The sequence below is a fragment of the Coregonus clupeaformis genome, chromosome 30 (genome assembly GCF_020615455.1).
Source record: "Coregonus clupeaformis isolate EN_2021a chromosome 30, ASM2061545v1, whole genome shotgun sequence".
Classification (NCBI taxonomy): domain Eukaryota; kingdom Metazoa; phylum Chordata; class Actinopteri; order Salmoniformes; family Salmonidae; genus Coregonus; species Coregonus clupeaformis.
Window position 1 is genome coordinate 3,876,444 of NC_059221.1, and position 19,934 is coordinate 3,896,377.

Sequence of the window (19,934 nt, forward strand, 5' to 3'; positions counted from 1 at the left end):
AAATGCTTTGCAATGTAAAACGAAATTGAGCCTTTCTGATTGGAAATGTTTAGGTAGTCCCTCACTGTTTTATTCTGTTTCCTTCCGTTTAGTGCCTAATAAATACACCCCAGATCTCAATACACACACCTCTGCTCTTTTACCCCCACAGTCTTCCCCGACGCGAGGTTGAGACACAGTTTGCTGACTTCAGACCAAACCTCTTGAGGGAGACAGGGTTTTACAGGGCAGATGTATGGGGTGACACTAAGTTCATTGTTACACTGTCTGCTTTATGTGGGGAATAATCTGTTTCTGACTCCAGCAGTTTGGTTTATCCATTTAGCAGGGGAATAGAAGGCAGTAGGTTTACAGCACTGAAGCCTAGTTGATTTCCCGTAGTTTATTAACCATTATCTTTCATATTTGTGAATAAATACTCAGATTACCATATACTGGCTAGATTTCTGGTGCAACATGATGCAATGCTTTGACTTTAGCTTTTTAAAATCATGGGAATATGGGACTGGTTATTGCAGTTTGAAAACTGTGTTTTTTGTATGTGTGTGTGTGCGTGTGTGTGTTCCCATTCCCCACAGCCAATGAGTTAAAAAAGTCTGGCTTTAGAAGTCTGACAAGACTAGGCAGGGGTCGTGCAGTACAAGAACATAGCCACGGGGTGGAGGTCTATTGATGAAATATATTTCAACCACCTGACAGACAGTCCACCAGCAGGCAGCCTTGCTTTTCATCTCCTGCTATCACAGCTCTCCCCTTCTCTTACCCTGCCTGCTTGTCAATCACTCCCCTCAGGCCTTGGTTGGCCAGAGACAATAGACGGAGGAGAGAGAGAAAAGAGGATGTGAACATGAAAGGAGTTAAAAAATGGAGGGATGTATGTAAAGGGAAAGGAGGAGAGCATGCCGAGTAAACGCTATGAGCAAATCTACTGTCTTAAAGGAGGGAGAAAACAGGGAGATGAATGAGGTCAGTGATGCCCATGAGAATAGAGTTCTTTGTGGTTGCCAAAGAGAGAGAGAACAGGAGGGAGGGAGGAGGGAAATGGGTGGTGTGGAGGAGAAAGAAGGCAAGGAGGGAGTAGGCTAGGCTACTGATATTGATGTGTATTTAAGTGCTTTGGCTGACTGGCTGGTTATACCCTACCGAGCCAGGAAATGACAGGATGAGAGATTGGGGGTGGAGGGAGGCTAACAGAGAGACCCTCACCGCTGCCAGATAACATAAATGATGTCTAACACAACAACACAGTGACTGATATCAGTTAGAACATCCAGGATATGTTCTACTTAATGTGCTTCTTCTTATGTGAGTCACAGAGCCACTTTGAACACAGAGGCAGTGGTGACTGTGACGAAGAGAGCGATAGGGATTCTATCTGAAAGATAAATTGTGTCTTTATAACACAGGGGCAACTTTGCACATCAGGCTCGCTTATTTTCAAGTGAATGTTGGTCCTGTTGAGCGAGTCCCAGGGTGTCTTTGAACGTGCACATTGTGGTGAGAGGAGAACTTGAATTTGTGGGGGTTGGGTTATAGTTGTTGGTTGATGGCAGGGGCAGGGGCCCGGAGATGGGGCCCGGAGATTTAATCAGATAAACTCCTCATGCAACAGCTGCCACCCAGCCCTCCTCTCTCCCTCTCTGCCTCTCTCTCGTTTTGTGGCTCCCTTTCCTTTCTCTCCTCCTCACTCTACCTTGGTTGAATACAAATTAGGGAACTGGTTGAATTTGAATTTCTGTATACTGGATACCTAATTGTGAGCAAATGAGACCGACCATCCATTGGTTGAATGATTCTCTGAATTAGTGGATTATGATTATTTAAAGGGGAAATCAGCAGCTGCTGCATCCATTTTTAGATTTATAAGTTAATGCTTTGTACCCATTGATTCTTGAATAATATAACGTAATTGCCTCATGAGCTTAGTTCAACTGTTGTACCCCATCAGAACCCAAAATATAAGGTTATTTTACTCCAATGTTTGTAAACAAAGTAAATGTAAATTAACACTATATAGCCTTAAATCATGGTTAAAACTATAATTGATATGGATGGCTCCGGATACAAGGCTGGTGAGAGGAGGACGGCTCATAATAATTGCTGGGATGGAGTGAATGGAATAGTATCAAACTCATGGAAACCACATGTTTGATGTGTTTGATACCATTCCATTCATTCCATTCTAGCAATTACAATGAGCCTGTCCTCCCCAATTAAGGTACCACCAGCTGCATGTGATGGATGGTCAGTCCTTGCATCCACAGCTCTGTCTATGAATTTGAGAGTGGTTAAATTTCTTCAGCCCCATCCCTCAGCTTTTTACCGAAACAGTGGCGGGGAGTCTCTTTGGTATTGTTTCTACTGCTGACTGCTGCTTTAACTGTGCTTATAATCATTTATTTCCTGATTTGTTTTCTCAGACGTTTATGTACGCATGTGTGTGCACGCTTAAATCTACATTCACATATTCACAGGCCAACAAAACAGGTTGAAGCCTGTTTAGTAGCTGATTAAATCACATCACTGTTCAACTGATGTCAAAGGGGAAGAGGTACCAGCATGGATATTGACCAACTCCCAGCACTTTAATTTAATCCAATATCCTCTCAACCATCCTCTTAACCAGCCACATGGTTGAGAAGCTCCTATATCAAAGTAACTGCACATCCAGCAATAATGATCTAGAGTCAGCATGAGGCCGGGGCTGGGAAGCCCCCTGCTGGGTTCAAGCCCTCCAGGACCCTAGTTTAGTAGCTCTGCTTATAAGGATAATACACTTCTTTAGCTAATGCTGATGAAGTCCCATAAAGTCCTACTGATCTCTGCTGATAGTGATACCTACAATACCCAGTGATAGAGATCCAGCCATTCTGCTGCTGCTGATCCAATTTGGATTGGTCGGGTTCCCATCTGAAATGGATCCATATTCCAGTGTGACCTGGGCCGGCGGCCACCAGGCGCCAGTCTGATGCGACCCAGACCACAGTAGTGTGATAGGGATCCTCCATCCAGCCTGATCTCATCTGAAGTGAATCCAGCTTGGATAGATCCAGCCTGATAGCGCTGTGGCTCTGCTAGCTCTTAGACCTAGCAAATATTGCTCTAGAATCTCATGACCTCATCATGTAGCCTACTGATCTAGATCTCAATCTATATCTATTACAGTGACTCTGTCTGTCATTGGTAATATGGCAATAGGGATTTATGTTCTGAATATTCCCTCATCGTGAAAGATTTCATTTGAGGTATTTTTACATCTGTGTTCTATCTGAATGTTCACATTCTTTAGAACATTTCCATAATAAGTGCCATGGCAGTTTGATACGTTCTAGGCTTGGGGGGATTGTGTATGTGTAGTGAGAGAGCAATGGGGATCAAAGCATTTGTTCAGGGAATGCAAGGGAATAACATGGGCTGATATTTATATCTGTGCTGCATAATTTTTCATCATTCTCCTTTTTAAATGTCAACTTACTCTCTCTCCCGCTCTTCACCCCCCTCTCTCTCTCTCTCTCTCTCTCTCTCTCTCTCTCTTTCTCTCTTTCTCTTTCTTCAGTGATTTTGTGTCACTAGCTGATTTGAGACAACACACAGCTGGCCTAAAAAACTACAACCCCCGCCCCCCCCCCCCACACACACACACAAACACACATTCTTTCTGACACACACACACTCACACAGAGCATCCTTTAAAAAAATGGTTTACTGTCGTTTGCCTACACTGAAAATGTACTTGTCTCTCTTTCTCTCTCTGTGTCACTTTCCCTTCATCCATCGACACAGTCTCTCTCATCACTCGTTTAAAATAAACAAAACTCTGTGACCTGAATAAAACTGTGTGTGTGTGTTAGTGAACCTGCTGCTCTCTCTTCTTCATTTCAAGAGATTTTCATTATATTTGCTTTAGATGTTTATATGACAGAGAAATCTGTCCAATTTTTTTTTTTAAATTACCTAGCCACATGGTTGTTTTAAAAAGTGTTGATTTATAATGGAACCCAGAATGGTGGATTGATGTGTTTGTGTATAGGATGGTAGAGGCAGTAATTTCATGATCAAATTGGCCAAGCTCTAGGCCCCTGTCTGAATCTAATAAACTAGCAGCCAGATAACGAACATACAGACCCTGTGGCCTAATCACATAGGGCTAATCTCCCCAAATAATTAATGACATCATCATCCTTTTGGTTGACTCTGTTGAAGGCAAGAAGGAAAACATACTTCAAACATGAGAGGAAAACAGGTTGCAATAGGACTCGAGGCCCGAACAATGAATAAATGAATGGTCTCTAATCAACTGTGAGATCAAGGAGAGCTAAGGGCCCTTTATCTTTCTTGGCTGTTTGGTATTCACGTCAGCGTAGCGTGCAGAGTCTTAATGCTGTATTATTCACGCGCAACCCATAGGCCCTATATAAGCTGTGGCAAGATTCGCACAATCACCCCACACGCGCCACGCAGCTGCTGCCATATGTCATCAGAGAAAGGAGGGATGGAGGGGGTCTTCCCGGATAGCGACCCTCTGTGTCGACCTGTCTGAGTGGCAGGACGGCCAGGGCCCTGGCCTTCTCCTCTCGCATAAATTGTCAATGTTGATGACAACAGGCGATTGGTTGGCATTGGCAAACGACACGATTGGCCTACCCATCAATCTATGTGCGTTCCCTCACACCTCCATCACCTCTCGTGTGTGATGGTTCTCCGGAGACTGCCGCATAATTTCCAGTCGAGGCCAAATGTTCACCGTGCCGCCGCTACCACCTGCCGCTCAGGATTTCAGGGAGGGGGAAAGGGTCTGGGGACTCTGTGGCACCGGGCCTGGTCAGACAAGGAGAGAGGGGCGGGGGGCATGGAATTAGGCCACAGAGTAAGTGACTGACAGGCAAAATGAGTGAAGAAAGCCCTCACAGCGCCCCTCCCTCCCTGCACACTCGACCCCTCGGCGGGGTATAATCCACCACAGGCTAAAAGTACCCCATGTTCGCTGTTCCCATGGTAACTCACACTGTTGAAAAGCAGGGTATTGCATTGCGGCTCGCGGCAGATAGACAGGAGACTCCCAGTGAGGAGGCGCTTATTGATCCACCGTTGCGTGGAAGGGAGGGGAGCCATCCAGCTAAATTTGGACACACCAGGTTTTTGGAAAGTGTGCTGTTTCTATAAATTAGTGATGTGCAGTTTGCGAACGATTCGTTATTTTTGAATGACTCTTCTGAGTGACTCGTTCGTTTGACCTGCTGGCTGGCTGGCAGCAATGAATTCTACAGCAGGATTAATACGCTGCTCAGCGGCTCCGGAGACGTTATCCGACCAACAGCTTTCCTTCATAGGCCTATATGAGCGCAGAAAAATAGATCATGCTGCAGGCAGCATAGAGAAGCAATATACAGTGGGGGAAAAAAGTATTTAGTCAGGCACCAATTGTGCAAGTTCTCCCACTTAAAAAGATGAGAGAGGCCTGTAATTTTCATCATAGGTACACGTCAACTATGACAGACAAAATGAGAATTTTTTTCCCAGAAAATCACATTGTAGGATTTTTAATGAATTTATTTGCAAATTATGGTGGAAAATAAGTATTTGGTCAATAACAAAAGTTTCTCAATACTTTCTTATATACCCTTTGTTGGCAATGACACAGGTCAAACGTTTTCTGTAAGTCTTCAGAAGGTTTTCACACACTGTTGCTGGTATTTTGGCCCATTCCTCCATGCAGATCTCCTCTAGAGCAGTGATGTTTTGGGGCTGTCGCTGGGCAACACAGACTTTCAACTCCCTCCAAAGATTTTCTATGGGGTTGAGATCTGGAGACTGGCTAGGCCACTCCAGGACCTTGAAATGCTTCTTACGAAGCCACTCCTTCGTTGCCCGGGCGGTGTGTTTGGGATCATTGTCATGCTGAAAGACCCAGCCACGTTTCATCTTCAATGCCCTTGCTGATGGAAGGAGGTTTTCACTAAAAATCTCACGATACATGGCCCCATTCATTCTTTCCTTTACACGGATCAGTCGTCCTGGTCCCTTTGCAGAAAAACAGCCCCAAAGCATGATGTTTCCACCCCATGCTTCACAGTAGGTATGGTGTTCTTTGGATGCAACTCAGCATTCTTTGTCCTCCAAACACGACAAGTTGAGTTTTTACCAAAAAGTTCTATTTTGGTTTCATCTGACCATATGACATTCTCCCAATCCTCTTCTGGATCATCCAAATGCACTCTAGCAAACTTCAGACGGGCCTGGACATGTACTGGCTTAAGCAGGGGGACACGTCTGGCACTGCAGGATTTGAGTCCCTGGCGGCGTAGTGTGTTACTGATGGTAGGCTTTGTTACTTTTGTCCCAGCTCTCTGCAGGTCATTCACTAGGTCCCCCGGTGTGGTTCTGGGATTTTTGCTCACCGTTCTTGTGATCATTTTGGCCCCACGGGGTGAGATCTTGCGTGGAGCCCCAGATCGAGGGAGATTATCAGTGGTCTTGTATGTCTTCCATTTCCTAATAATTGCTCCCACAGTTGATTTCTTCAAACCAAGCTGCTTACCTATTGCAGATTCAGTCTTCCCAGCCTGGTGCAGGTCTACAATTTTGTTTCTGGTTTCCTTTCACAGCTCTTTGGTCTTGGCCATAGTGGAGTTTGGAGTGTGACTGTTTGAGGTTGTGGACAGGTGTATTTTATACTGATAACAAGTTCAAACAGGTGCCATTAATACAGGTAACGAGTGGAGGACAGAGGAGCCTCTTAAAGAAGAAGTTACAGGTCTGTGAGAGCCAGAAATCTTGCTTGTTTGTAGGTGACCAAATACTTATTTTCCACCATAATTTGCAAATAAATTCATTAAAAATCCTACAATGTGATTTTCTGGATTTTTTTTTCTCAATTTGTCTGTCATAGTTGACGTGTACCTATGATGAAAATTACAGGCCTCTCTCATCTTTTTAAGTGGGAGAACTTGCACAATTGGTGGCTGACTAAATACTTTTTTTCCCCACTGTACATGTTTTGAACTGATAGGCTAATTGATCACATGGTGCAAGAATGAATGTAATGAACTACATACAGCTGTGGAAAAAATTAAGAGACCACTGCACATTTTTCTTAAATCAGCATCTCTACATGTATGACAGTCATTCCATTCCAGTGTCTGTTGAATTCCAACACAGGCACACCTCATTCTACTGAATTAGGTACTGATTAGGTGATCACATGAACCAAATCTTATTTAACGAGGAAAAGTATAAAAACCACTGCTGTGGTCATCACTATCCTCTTGCAATAGGACCAGCTGGATGGCAAAAACAGTGCTAATAGTACCTCAAAAGTAATATTAATCAAAACATAACTATTGACCATGCCAAAAGAGTTGAAAAGGAAAGTTCAATTCTGGCTTTACTTGCAGAGGAATACAGTGAGCGTCAGGTTGCTTCCATCCTTAAAATTTCAAAGACGGCGGTTCATAAGAACAAGGTACAGCAGTAGACCAGGGTTCTTCAATTCCGGTCCTGGAGGGCCGAAACACTTCTGTTTTTTATTTCTACCTGGTAGTTAATTGCACTCACCTGGTGTCCAGGGGTCTGAATTAGCCCCTGATTAGAAGGAGAGGATGAAAAACAGAGGTGTTTCGGCCCTCCAGGACCGGAATTGAAGAACCCTGCAGTAGACATTGGGGACAACAAAGCTACAGACCGGCAGAGGGCGAAAACGACTCTCTACTGACCGGGATGACCGCCAACTCATTCGAATGTCACTCAACAACCGTAGGATGACATCAAGTGACCTACAAAAAGAATGGCAAACGGCAGCTGGGGTGAAGTGCACGGCGAGGACGGTTCGAAACAGGCTCCTAGGGGCAGGGCTGAAGTCATGCAAATCTAGAAACAAGCCCTTCATCAATGAGAAGCAAAGAAGAGCCAGGCTGAAGTTTGCAAAAGACCATAAGGATTGGACCGTAGACGACTGGAGTAAGGTCATCTTCTCTGATGAGTCCAATTTTCAGCTTTGCCCAACACCTGATCGTCTAATGGTTAGACGGAGACCTGGAGAGGCCTACATGCCACAGTGTCTCGCACCCACTGTGAAATTTGGTGGAGGATCAGTGATGATCTGGGGGTGCTTCAGCAAGGCTGGAATCAGGCAGATTTGTCTTTGTGAAGGACGCATGAATCAAGCCACGTACAAGGTTGTCCTGGAAGAAAATTTGCTTCCTTTTGCTCTGACATTGTTCCCCAACTCTGAGGATTGGTTTTTCCAGCAGGAAAATGCGCCATGCCACACAGCCAGGTCAATCAAGGTGTGGATGGAGGACCACCAGATCAAGACCCTGTCATGGCCAGCCCAATCTCCAGACCTGAACCCCATTGAAAACTTCTGGAATGTGATCAAGAGGAAGATGGATGGTCACAAGCCATCAAACAAAGCCGAGCTGCTTGAATTTTTGCGCCAGGAGTGGCATAAAGTCACCCAACATCAATGTGAAAGACTGGTGGAGAGCATGCCAAGACGCATGAAAGCTGTGATTGAAAATCAGGGTTATTCCACCAAATATTGATTTCTGAACTCTTCCTAAGTTAAAACAGTAGTATTTTGTTGTTTAAAAATGAACATGAACTTATTTTCTTTGCATTATTCGAGGTCTGACAACACTGCATATTTTTTGTTATTTTGACCAGTTGTCATTTTCTGCAAATAAATGCTCTAAATGACAATATTTTTATTTGGAATTTGGGAGAAATGTTGTCAGTAGTTTATAGAATAAAACAAAAAAGTTATTTTTACACAAACACATGCCTATAAATAGTAAAACCAGAGAAACTGATAATTTTGCAGTGATCTCTTAATTCTTTCCGCAGCTGTATTTATTAATTGGATAGTTCTCCCATTGAAGCCTACAAATACCTGGGCATTTGGATTGACAAAGACTTAATGTTTAAAAAACACAAGAATGAGCTAGTTAAAAAGCTAAGACTTAAAGTGGGCTTATTTTTTTAGAAATAGATATTGCCTCCCTAAATAGCAGGAAGCAGATTGTACAGTCAACTTTCCTGCCGGTTCTTGATTATGGTGCACCATTTACCAGATTGCAGCAGCCACTAGTCTTAAATCTTTGGATGCCGTCTACCATAGCGCCATTCGTGTTATCACTGTTGACAGTTTTAATACTCACTACTGCATCCTGTATCAAAAGGTTGGCTGGTCCTCATTAAAGTACCATAGATCAATTAATTACTCCCATTTTGTTTACAAAACCCTACTACACAAGCTTTCAATTTACCTAATTTCGTTCTTAACGTAGCCACAGGATTGGTTCTCTCCACCGAATTAGGTAAATCCGGTTTTAGTTTTAATGCACCTCATTGCTGGAAACAACTTCAAAATACACTGCAATTTAAAAAAATTTATTGGGGAACTATTTGCTGAAGAATGTGGCTGTTTTTCTTGATTGTTTGTTGTGCTGTATTATAGTTTGTTTTTGTACTATCTGATTTTGATTTGATTTTGTCTACGAATTGTAGCCAATGTGCAGGGCTCCATTGCGAAAGAGACCCTGGTCTCAATGGTGACTCCCTGTTTAAATAAAGGTAATATATATATATATATATTATTATTTATTTTTTGTCTAATTGATTATTGATGGTCACAGCTTTGTGGAACCAAAACATACACACAGCCTTTGCTCAACGAACTCGAGAACGAATCGTTTGGGGTGCTGCAGTTCGCGAACGATATTGTGTTTATCACCCTCACCGCAGTCAAGCAATGCATTCCGCCAAGAGTCGTTCACAATCTAGTCCGGTTGCAGCCACAATTTCGTTTCAAATGTATCAAGAAATAATCTTATTTGTATGCCTAGCAATCAACAAATGTACATTGTATGAACCACACTTTTGCGAGTCTCAGTCACAAATGATAGCTCCAATAAGCCACTTATGATGAACGACATGTGAACGAGAGGCTTGTAGAATCATGACTCTTTCGAGTTTTCAGTTCATCGTTGGCCGGTAGTTGGTCCTGCGTGCTCTGGCATTACTGACTCAAATGAACGAAACTAGTCGAAAGATTCGTTCTTTTGACTGAACGAGTCGAGAAGATCCGAGTCAGTTAAAAGAGCCGAACTTCCCATCACTACTATAAATTCTAAAATGCACGTGTGCCCACACACACACGCACGCACGTAGGCCTATATGTGCATTAACCGAGAGACATGTATAATTTGCTGATAAATTAGTGCACTTAACCGTCAAATGTATGTTGCATGGCCAGAGCAATGTTGCATTAACGTAGTTGGTTGGCCTCTGGATAATACAGCCTAAGCCTGTATTATTTTATTGTAATTTCAAACATTTATTCACGCGCAACCCATATTCTGAGTAAGAGGTAAGTATTTTGAGTAGGAGCTATCCTTTAACAGGTCGTGTGTGGACTAAAATGGTGCGAGAGATGCAGCAGGCCTATTTGGAGTGCCGCTGTCCACTGTAATGAGTTCGATCACGGCGCTACTAAATATTACCCAACATTTCTAGTCATTTCTCGTCGGAAAGATATCCATGTTGTGGACTGCTCAGACTTACAGTTCTTTGGTTAAAGTGTTCAACAGGGCTTCGTTATGTAGGCTACTTTCAGCATAGTCGACATGGGCGCTGTCCATAGTGCTGTAGTGCTGAAATTTCCATAGCCTGCTCGTTCGCCCATCTATCCCATCACATTTTTGTCTTGTTTTATTACTTTCATCTTTCTTAAGTTAATGATATTGACCCTGAGCTTGGGTGAAATGCCCAACAGGCCTCCCCTTAGGACCGCAGGGCCCGGGATTTTACATTATGTACAGCTACAGTTTTACAGCACCCCGCTTTGGCGTCACTTCACATTTCAAGCACTTTCCATTAATACAAAAGTGTGTTTATCCAGATACATTATTTATATTAAACCTAGGAATATCATGGAATCATATCCAGTTTTAACTTGCATTTTCTTCCTCACACTATTTCACTATGATATCACAAGTGCCAGTTTGGCTAGACGGCTTTGCGCGTGTTGACATGTAGACATATCCGTCCTAATCACGGAGAGGGCGGCTCGCCTGCATAACCTACTTTTCACAGCAATTATTGTTGGTGTGTGAGCAAGGCGATCGAGCAATGATACCCAACAGGGCTGCCTGCCTAAACCGCCTGACCCTCGCCTCCTCGCGCCTACTGACTGACAGTTCTCAGCTCGTCTCGGAGAGCAGGAGAGAGCAAGAGCATAGAGCGCCGGGGTTGGCGTTATTATTATTGTGGTTGGAGCATGAATATTTCAACATGCGTGGAACCGTGGCAGCGGCGACAGGCAGCCAGACTGAGAGAAACACAAATTGGTTTTCCTAACAGATCAATTTTGTGCCACAGCACATCCGATGATGCAAGCCAAGGCTGCCAGACACGCCTTCCCGCCCTCAGCCATTTCCGAAATGTGGGGATTTCATTTTATAGGTTGTATAATTCACCAGCAGAATTAATTGTGTGATTAAATTGGGAATAAAAATGATATTTTCATATAGAAAACTTTTTATCCATTTTGCAAATACAAGGAAATATATTTGGTCATATACATATAAATTCATGTTTAACTAAAATAATACGTGAAGGGTGATGATTATATCGAAAGAAAACCAATGAATAGGTGGTAGCCTAGGCTACTGTAAATTACTCATCGATGTTTAGGCCGAGCATGACGTCATGGAGAGGCTCAATTTAGCAAGCTCATTTTGTACATAACATAGGCCTGTCTTCAACATTTATTAGACTACGAGTGACATAAAATGTGCAATAATACATATAATTTACAGTGCCCTCTGTGTTATAATTTCATATTTAATAAAGCCTAAATATGTATCATTATCACCAAAATGGCATTTGGTTTCATATTCTACATGGCTATTAGGTTCTGATATAGGCTATAGGGCTATAATGTAATGTAATTTATTTAGATTGGTTTATTAAAAGATGATTGTGAGATATAGAGTCGCCTTCCAGTTGTGGATATGGCGGCTACGGGTGGTGTAACAGCCCTGCGCGCTGGAATAAACCATTCTCTCCTATTTCTGTGAGTAGAGAGGGAGAGGGAGGTGGAGGAAGAGAGCAGCGAGGGGGAGGGGTGTTGAGAGGAGGAGAGTGTAACGCGAGGATGGTAGTACCACGGGGTCTGCTGAGAGCCATGTTGGATATGAATGAAAGGGAGAGATGCTGCACCCCTGACGCCGACAGCCCGAGTTCTACCGAACACAGCGAGTAAATGACAACTTCCCGGGCCCAAGGAGAAACGGGGGAGCGCGGGGGAAGGTGTCGGCTGGTGCCGCTGGAGCTGGCGACCTAGCCGGCGACGGAAGAGAGGAAGAGACACACTCGAAGATAGAGAGCGAGGGAGAGAGAAAGAGAGAGGGGTGAGAGGGAGAAAGGGGGAGAGGAGAAAGGATCTTACCAGACTAATGGCTGCACTGCTACTGGGTTCCTGCCTGCTCTCGCCACTTCTTCTCCACCTGCTCCTCAGCCTTTTGTTAGCAGTTATCCCGGGGAAGGCAGCAGGGCCCAGCCGCTGGAGCGCGGGACACTGCCCTGAGACACCTAGCCATCCCGGGGAAGCTGGGCTCTTGACGAGCAACAGTCGCTCGGTGATTCGCCCCAGGTGGACGTTACAGCGGCTCCCATCGGGACCAGAATGCCCGGTGTGGAGTCCTTTTATATGGCACGGGGCGCACGGAGACCCTTTTGGACCCTTGTGCATGGAAGAAGGGGGGGCGACAGGGCCGTGGAATGGAGACAGGCATCCCCACCCTGCAGGTAGGAGCAGGGGCAGCAGTGGGAAGAGGGGCGTTGTTTCACCAGTTTTCTCTTCCCCGGTTCAAAATGGCAAAATGCGGTTTGTACAAAGGACTAGAGTGTGCGCGCGGATACCACCGTGTCTGCTGCTCTCCAAATCCGACACCAGGAGAGTCTTTGTGCGCGGCCACCACCGGGGACCTGAGAGCGAGGCGTTGGAGATGGCTAGGGACGTGAGAGGGGCTTCTGAAAGGTGTAGAAGGATTCTCTACCGGCCACTTCCCCCAACACAGCACATATATACAGCTAAGCAACCACCTGGACAGCTGACATGGGGCCCTCACTCTCATTTGGGCGATAATGCTTTGAACTCCAGCGAGGTGGACACCGGGGATTGTTCTCATTTGGGCAGTCACAATGCTATTGATCTCACAAGCAATGGTTGCAATCGTTGGTTGACTATGGCCATTGGGAGAACGGGGAGGAGCGGAGCGCAAGGGCCCTACACATGCTATCTCACCTCAGCGGTCGCAGGCAGCGCTGCCAGATGTTACCAGTCGCCCGGGATTACTGAAGGGCGGTTGGCCCTCACAGGTTGTTGCTGCAGGCGTATCCGAGACAGGCTCCGCGCCAGCCACTGTCCTGGGGATGCCATGGGTGTGGGCCAGAGGATGGACGGAGAGAAGGCACAAGGCAACAAACACGTAAACGCAAATGATCAGGATGATGATTTTGCCTCTGTTTATCTAACAACCAAGCCTAAGGTGCGGGCTGCTCCTCCACACAAATTAGGCCGAGAACAGACCTCTCAATCCCGTGTAGAGAGCAAGGGGTTACCCTGGGAGTCTCTCCCCGGAAAGAGGTGTTGTGGCTTGCAGCAAATGGATGTGGGGGGAGGACATTCAGCCAACGTTATTGGACCTAGGGGGAGCATAGTAGGGAGTAATGTTGACATCCAATTTTCCCCCACCACAAATATTACGGATAGTCTCTGTTTTCTATCTAAAGGTAGGCCTACCGCTAATGAAAACATAAATTCACTTAGCTCTACGAACTTGTTTTCCTTATTCCATGACGATATACAGGCATCAGAATTGGCTGCTCGAGCCACTAATCCTCACCCTCAGTCTGAGCCAGCTCACAGTGAGTCAGCTCTCGTCACGCCTGTAATGTCTTCCATCACCGCTCTCACTATATCAGCCTCCGCACACGCCCGCGCAATTAAGTCTGGTGTTACTCACAGGGATATCTTTACCACAAACCCTTTCTCATTCTCCATCGAGCTCAACCTGACTAAACGGGATGATGACTCAGACTTTCATTCCCGGCTACGAGCTAGCCCCCACCACACTAGCCATTCCCAGAACATGGGTTCAGCACCACAGGCACTGTGGACAGCTCCCATGAAAACCTCTACACAGGATTCCCCAACTAAACATGCAGATTCGGCTCACCACTTTCAGACATTCTTTTTCGGGAGTGTTCACAACGTCAATAATAATAACAACATCAGAAATGACAACCAGAACCACAACAACAATAGCAACAAGGAGAACAAAGAGGATAATGTTCTAACGAATGACGAAAGTAATGATGCCGATAGTAGACAGGTGTCGGCGGATCTGAGTGGACCGTGCTCACAGACACAGCAGGGGTCGTTCCCGGAAGAGTGCCTCCACGCTGCGTGTGTTGACAGCAGCTCTGGCGACAGCTTAACCACTGTACAGGGGGGCACGCGCACGCAATTAAAATCCAGTAAACTGCTGCCATTACAACAAGAAGGTGTCAGTCTGCGAGAGAGGCATATGGGGGTCGAGGTTGAGGAGGGGTCTGGGGGAGGCGAATTACAGGTGGGGGAGGGGGGAGAGACAGGCCAGAGAGGCGTGGAAGAAGGAAGTGGAGGAGTGGGAGTCAGAAGGAATAACAAAGAGAACCACAGCCCAAACAGATGCAACTGTAGAGGCAGAGGGAGAGGGAGGAAAGGGTCAGGAGAGGGCCAGCCACACACAGGCACAGAGTGGAGCAGGGGGAGGTGGGGGGAACAAAGAGTGGCAGGGGGATGAAAGCACACAGGGAGAGTGGGAAGAAGAGGAGGAAAGGCACAGTTCCAGGGGAGAGAGAAGCCTGGAACGGCAGATAGTGGAAGATAGAGGTGAGGAGGACAGAGAGAAAGAGGTTTTGGTGGTGGGACGCGCTCGCCGTGCTGCCAACAGACACCCTCACTTCTCCCTGTATAACTTCCAGGTGCAGGTACCAGAGAACCAGCCCCCAGGCACCTCAGTCATTGCCATTTCAGCCACAGACCCAGACTCAGGTGACGCAGGCAGGCTCAGCTACACAATGGCCCCTCTCATGAACAGCAGATCCACTGACTACTTCCACATTGACCCCGACACAGGCCTCATCACCACCTCCCAGGTGCTGGACAGGGAGCACATGGACCTGCATTACTTCCGGGTCACAGCGTTAGACCACGGCTCTCCACGCCTCTCTGGCACCACCATGGTGGCCATCACCGTGGCCGACCGCAACGACCACTCGCCCATCTTTGAGCATACAGAGTACCGGGAAACCATCCGGGAGAATGTGGAAGAGGGTTACCCCATCCTGCAACTCCGAGCCACTGACCTGGACGCCCCGTCCAACGCCAACATCCGCTACCGCTTCATAGGAGACACCGCAGCCGCCGCCCGTGCCGCTTTCGAGATCGACCCCCGCTCAGGGCTGATCACTACGCGGGGGGCAGTCGACCGGGAGACCAACGAGCGCTACACCCTCAACGTGGAGGCCAGTGACCAGGGAAAGGAGCCCGGGCCACGCTCAGCCACCGTTACGGTCTTCATCGCGGTGCTGGACGAGAACGACAACGTTCCCCAGTTCAGCGAGAAGCGCTATGTGGTGGCGGTGAGGGAGGACGTCCGGCCCCACTCAGAGATCTTGAGGGTAAGTGCTACGGACTATGATAAGGATAGCAACGCGGCCGTCCACTACAACATCATCAGTGGGAACAGCCGGGGCCAGTTCAACATCGACAGTGTGACAGGGGAGATCCAGGTAGTTGCACCTCTGGACTTTGAGGCAGAGAGGGAGTACACTCTGAGGGTCCGGGCCCAGGACAACGGCCGGCCGCCTCTCTCCAACAATACGGGTATCATCAGCGTGCAGGTGACCGACGTCAACGACAACCCTCCCATCTTCGTGTCTACGCCGTTCCAGGCGTCAGTGCTGGAAAGCGCCCCCGTGGGCAGCTCCATCCTCCACATCCAGGCCATCGACACCGACTCTGGGGACAACGCCCGTCTGGAGTACAGGCTGACTGGCACCAGCCCTGACACGCCCTTCGCCATCAACTCTGCCACCGGCTGGGTGACGGTCAGCTCGGCTCTGGACCGGGAGTCTGTGGAACACTACTTCTTTGGGGTGGATGCCAGAGACTATGGCATCCCACCTCTCTCCGCCACAGCCAGTGTGACCATAACAGTGATGGATGTCAATGACAACAGGCCAGAGTTCCTGCAGAAAGAGTACTTTGTGAGGCTCAACGAGGACGCAGCCGTGGGCACCAGTGTGGTCGTTGTGACCGCAGTCGACCGTGATGTCAACAGTGCAGTCACCTATCAGATCACGGGGGGCAACACACGTAACCGCTTTGCTATAAGCACAGCTGGGGGGACGGGGATGCTCTCTCTAGCGCTGCCACTCGACTACAAACAGGAGCGTCGCTACGTTCTGACCGTGACCGCCTCAGACCGCACACTATACGACACGTGCCAGGTCCACGTCAACATCACGGACGCCAACACGCACCGGCCCGTGTTCCAGAGCGCTCACTACTCGGTGACTGTGAACGAGGACCGGCCACCGGGCAGCACGGTCGTGGTCATCAGCGCCACGGATGATGACGTCGGCGAGAACGCTCGCATCACCTACTTCCTGGAGGACAACATCCCCCAGTTCCGCATCGACCCGTCCAGCGGAGCCATCACCCTGCAGGCCGAGCTGGACTATGAGGACCAGATGACCTACACTCTGGCCATCACCGCCCGGGACAATGGCATCCCACAGAAGTCTGACACCACCTACGTAGAGGTGAATGTGAATGATGTGAATGACAATGCACCACAGTTCCTCAGCCCCAGGTACCAGGGCACCGTTAGTGAAGACGCCCCACCTTTCACTAGCGTCCTACAGATATCCGCCATGGACCGAGATGCACACGCCAATGGCCGCGTCCAGTACACCTTCCAGAATGGGGAGGACGGTGATGGAGACTTCACCATCGAGCCCACATCTGGCATTGTACGCACGGTCCGTCGTCTGGATCGCGAGAGCGTTCCCTTCTATGAGCTGACGGCGTATGCTGTGGACCGTGGTGTGCCTCCACAGCGTACGCCCGTCCACATCCAGGTGACGGTTCTCGACATCAACGACAACGCACCCGTGTTCCCGGCGGACGACTTTGAGGTTCTAGTGAAGGAGAACAGCGCTGTGGGGTCAGTGGTGGCCCAGATTACAGCCACAGACCCAGACGAGGGGGCCAACGCTCAGATAATGTACCAGATCGTAGAAGGCAACATTCCTGAGATCTTCCAGATGGACATCTTCTCTGGGGAGCTCACCTCCCTCATCGACCTGGACTACGAGGCCCGCTCAGAGTACGTGATCGTGGTCCAGTCCACCTCAGCCCCCCTGGTGAGCCGGGCCACGGTGCGCATCCGGCTGGTGGACCAGAACGACAACCGGCCCCAGCTCAAGGACTTCCAGATTATATTCAACAACTTTGTGTCGAACCGTTCCAACAGTTTCCCCAGCGGGGTGATCGGACGGGTGCCGGCCCACGACCCGGATGTCAGCGACCGCCTCTACTACACCATCGACCGGGGCAACGAGCTGCACCTGCTGCTGCTCAACCACAGCAGCGGGGAGATCCGGCTGAGCCGCAAGCTGGACAACAACAGAGCCTTGGTGGCCCCCATGCTCATCACTGTCACAGGTGAGACGGGACAGAGAGATTTGTGTGTGAAAGAGAGGGTGTTGGTTTGTGTGTGTGTGTGTGGGAGATAAAGAGTGTGGGGGATGGGCTGGTCAGAAAATGTGAATGACTGAGCGCTAAAGGGGCATTTAAAATACTTAGGCATGATTAATGTATTTGTGTTGAGATAAATGAAAGAGGCGATATGTGGCATGGTATGATAAACTGCCTGGTAACGATGGTTTATGATTTATTTTACTGAACAACAGTCATGCATTTCTAGTTTGTTAATAAAGAGGTTTTATATGGTCAGTGTTTTTTATGTGAGCTGGCCTATTTACAAAGCTTTTATTCCAATTGCATTGTGGGTGCCTAATGCATATTTGTGTGTGATTTTGAATGAGAGTGTGTGTTTGTTTGTCTATCTGTGTTTGTTTGTCTGTGTATGTGTGCGTGATCGTATGTTCATGTGTGTGTTTGTGCATCTCCCTCTCTACCTGTCCCTTTCAATGTTCCCTCTGCAGTAGGAGTCTCTGTTCATCCTTTCCCTCCCTCCATCTCGCCCTCCCTCCGTCTCTCCCACACTCAGCCTTTCTCAGCCTCTCTCTGCCCACTCCTCTCCTCCAGGGCAGGAGTGTTATGAGATTATAATGAAATACAGTCAGTCTGAGAGCAAGTCTGTCAGATTCATTGTGTGTGCTGCTGTCTGTGTCTGCCTGCCTGGCTCCCCCTCTCCTCTCTTCTCCCCTCCCTTCACATTCTCTCTCTCTCTCTCTCTCTCTCTCTCTCTCTCTCTCTCTCTCTCTCTCTCTCTCTCTCTCTCTCTCTCTCTCTCTCTCTCTCTCTCTCTCTCTCTCTCTCTCTCTCTCTCTCTCTCTCTCTCTCTCTCTCTCTCTCTCTCTCTCTCTCTCTATCTCTACCTCTCTCTCACTCTCTCTTGCTTGGCTTTGAGTCGTGCTCTTGTCTAAGACTAGAGAGTGGGGAGATTAAGATGTAATATAGCCAGTCGGTCTAAGATCCCAACAGGACAGCAGGACAGCAGGCATGTACTCATCTGATATCTGTCTCTGTCCATCTGTCTGTCTTCTTCCCCTGGGACACCAACACACACCACCACCACTTCCCCTCTTTTATGTGTGTGTGTGTGAGAGAGTCAGTGTGCTTGCATGTGTATCTGTGTTTGTGTTTGTCTATACAGTACATATGGGTGTAGACAGAGAGATTTAAACATGAAAGGCAAATAATAGAGATTTGATTTGCGCTTTCTATAAAATGTGTGTTGTACATGTTTACCGTCCAACATACTGTATATAAATGTGTTCTTGACTGGTCATGCAAGGGATGGCCAGAGAGTTTGACACAGTTTACAGTGTCCGTAAAGAGATCCTTCTCTTTCTGCTCCAGCTGTAGGATTTTCCCATTAAATAATCTCTCTGTAATGCACTTTAACCACAATAGACAGCAGGGCCCAATTCCCTCGCTCTCTTTCTCTCCTCTACTCTCTTAGCATCATCCTTTACTTATTCAACACACACTAATGCATCCTGTAGTGAGTGTGTCCAGGTGTATTTGTGTGTGCAAGCGTAAGGACAGTATAGTCAATGTGAGTGTGTATGCTACGGATGAGTCATTTATACATACAGTAGTTGTAAACTAGCTTACACATGGCGTGGTAGATACATCTGTACATCTGGGAAGATAATGCATAGATAGATCAGATCACTGAGACTATAAGCATATGTCTGTAAAATGCACTTTTATGCTGATGCCTTATGTGTGTGTAAAGGGATTGTGTGTGTGTGTATCCATGTATGTGGTTTAATGGGAGATTAGACACTGTATTGCAAAGATGCCGTATAAGCCTGCAGAGAGCTCTTTGACTGTGTGGCTTATTCCGTTCTACTTTGCACTGAGAATAATGAGTGTTCAGACCTCAGGGGGAGAAGGGCTTTTAAAACAAACAGAGCGCGGAAATCATCTGTCAGACAACTGCCTGTACTGTGTGTGTGTGTTCACATGAGCAAGATTGTGAATGAATGCAGGCTATGGATGTGTTCCTTTCAATGGTTATGTGTGTGTGTGTTTCCGTGTGTGTATGCGAGTCTGTGCCACTTTGTGTGTTCATAATTTAACCCTCTCCTGGGGACCTAAAGTTGTTATTTCTAGGTGGCTC

The 19,934-nt window shown here is 47.3% G+C and overlaps 1 protein-coding gene across 1 annotated transcript in view; it reads left to right on the plus strand.

Moving 5' to 3' along the window:
* The first annotated feature begins 13,250 nt into the window (after positions 1 to 13,250).
* celsr3 (cadherin, EGF LAG seven-pass G-type receptor 3) overlaps positions 13,251 to 19,934 on the plus strand; it is a 45,249-nt gene continuing 38,565 nt past the window's right edge. Inside the window, exons 1-2 of the mRNA XM_041857730.2 lie at positions 13,251 to 13,493; positions 14,572 to 17,782. Of these exons, the coding sequence (XP_041713664.2) occupies positions 13,251 to 13,493; positions 14,572 to 17,782 (3,454 nt within the window). The remainder of the gene's footprint in view (positions 13,494 to 14,571; positions 17,783 to 19,934) is intronic.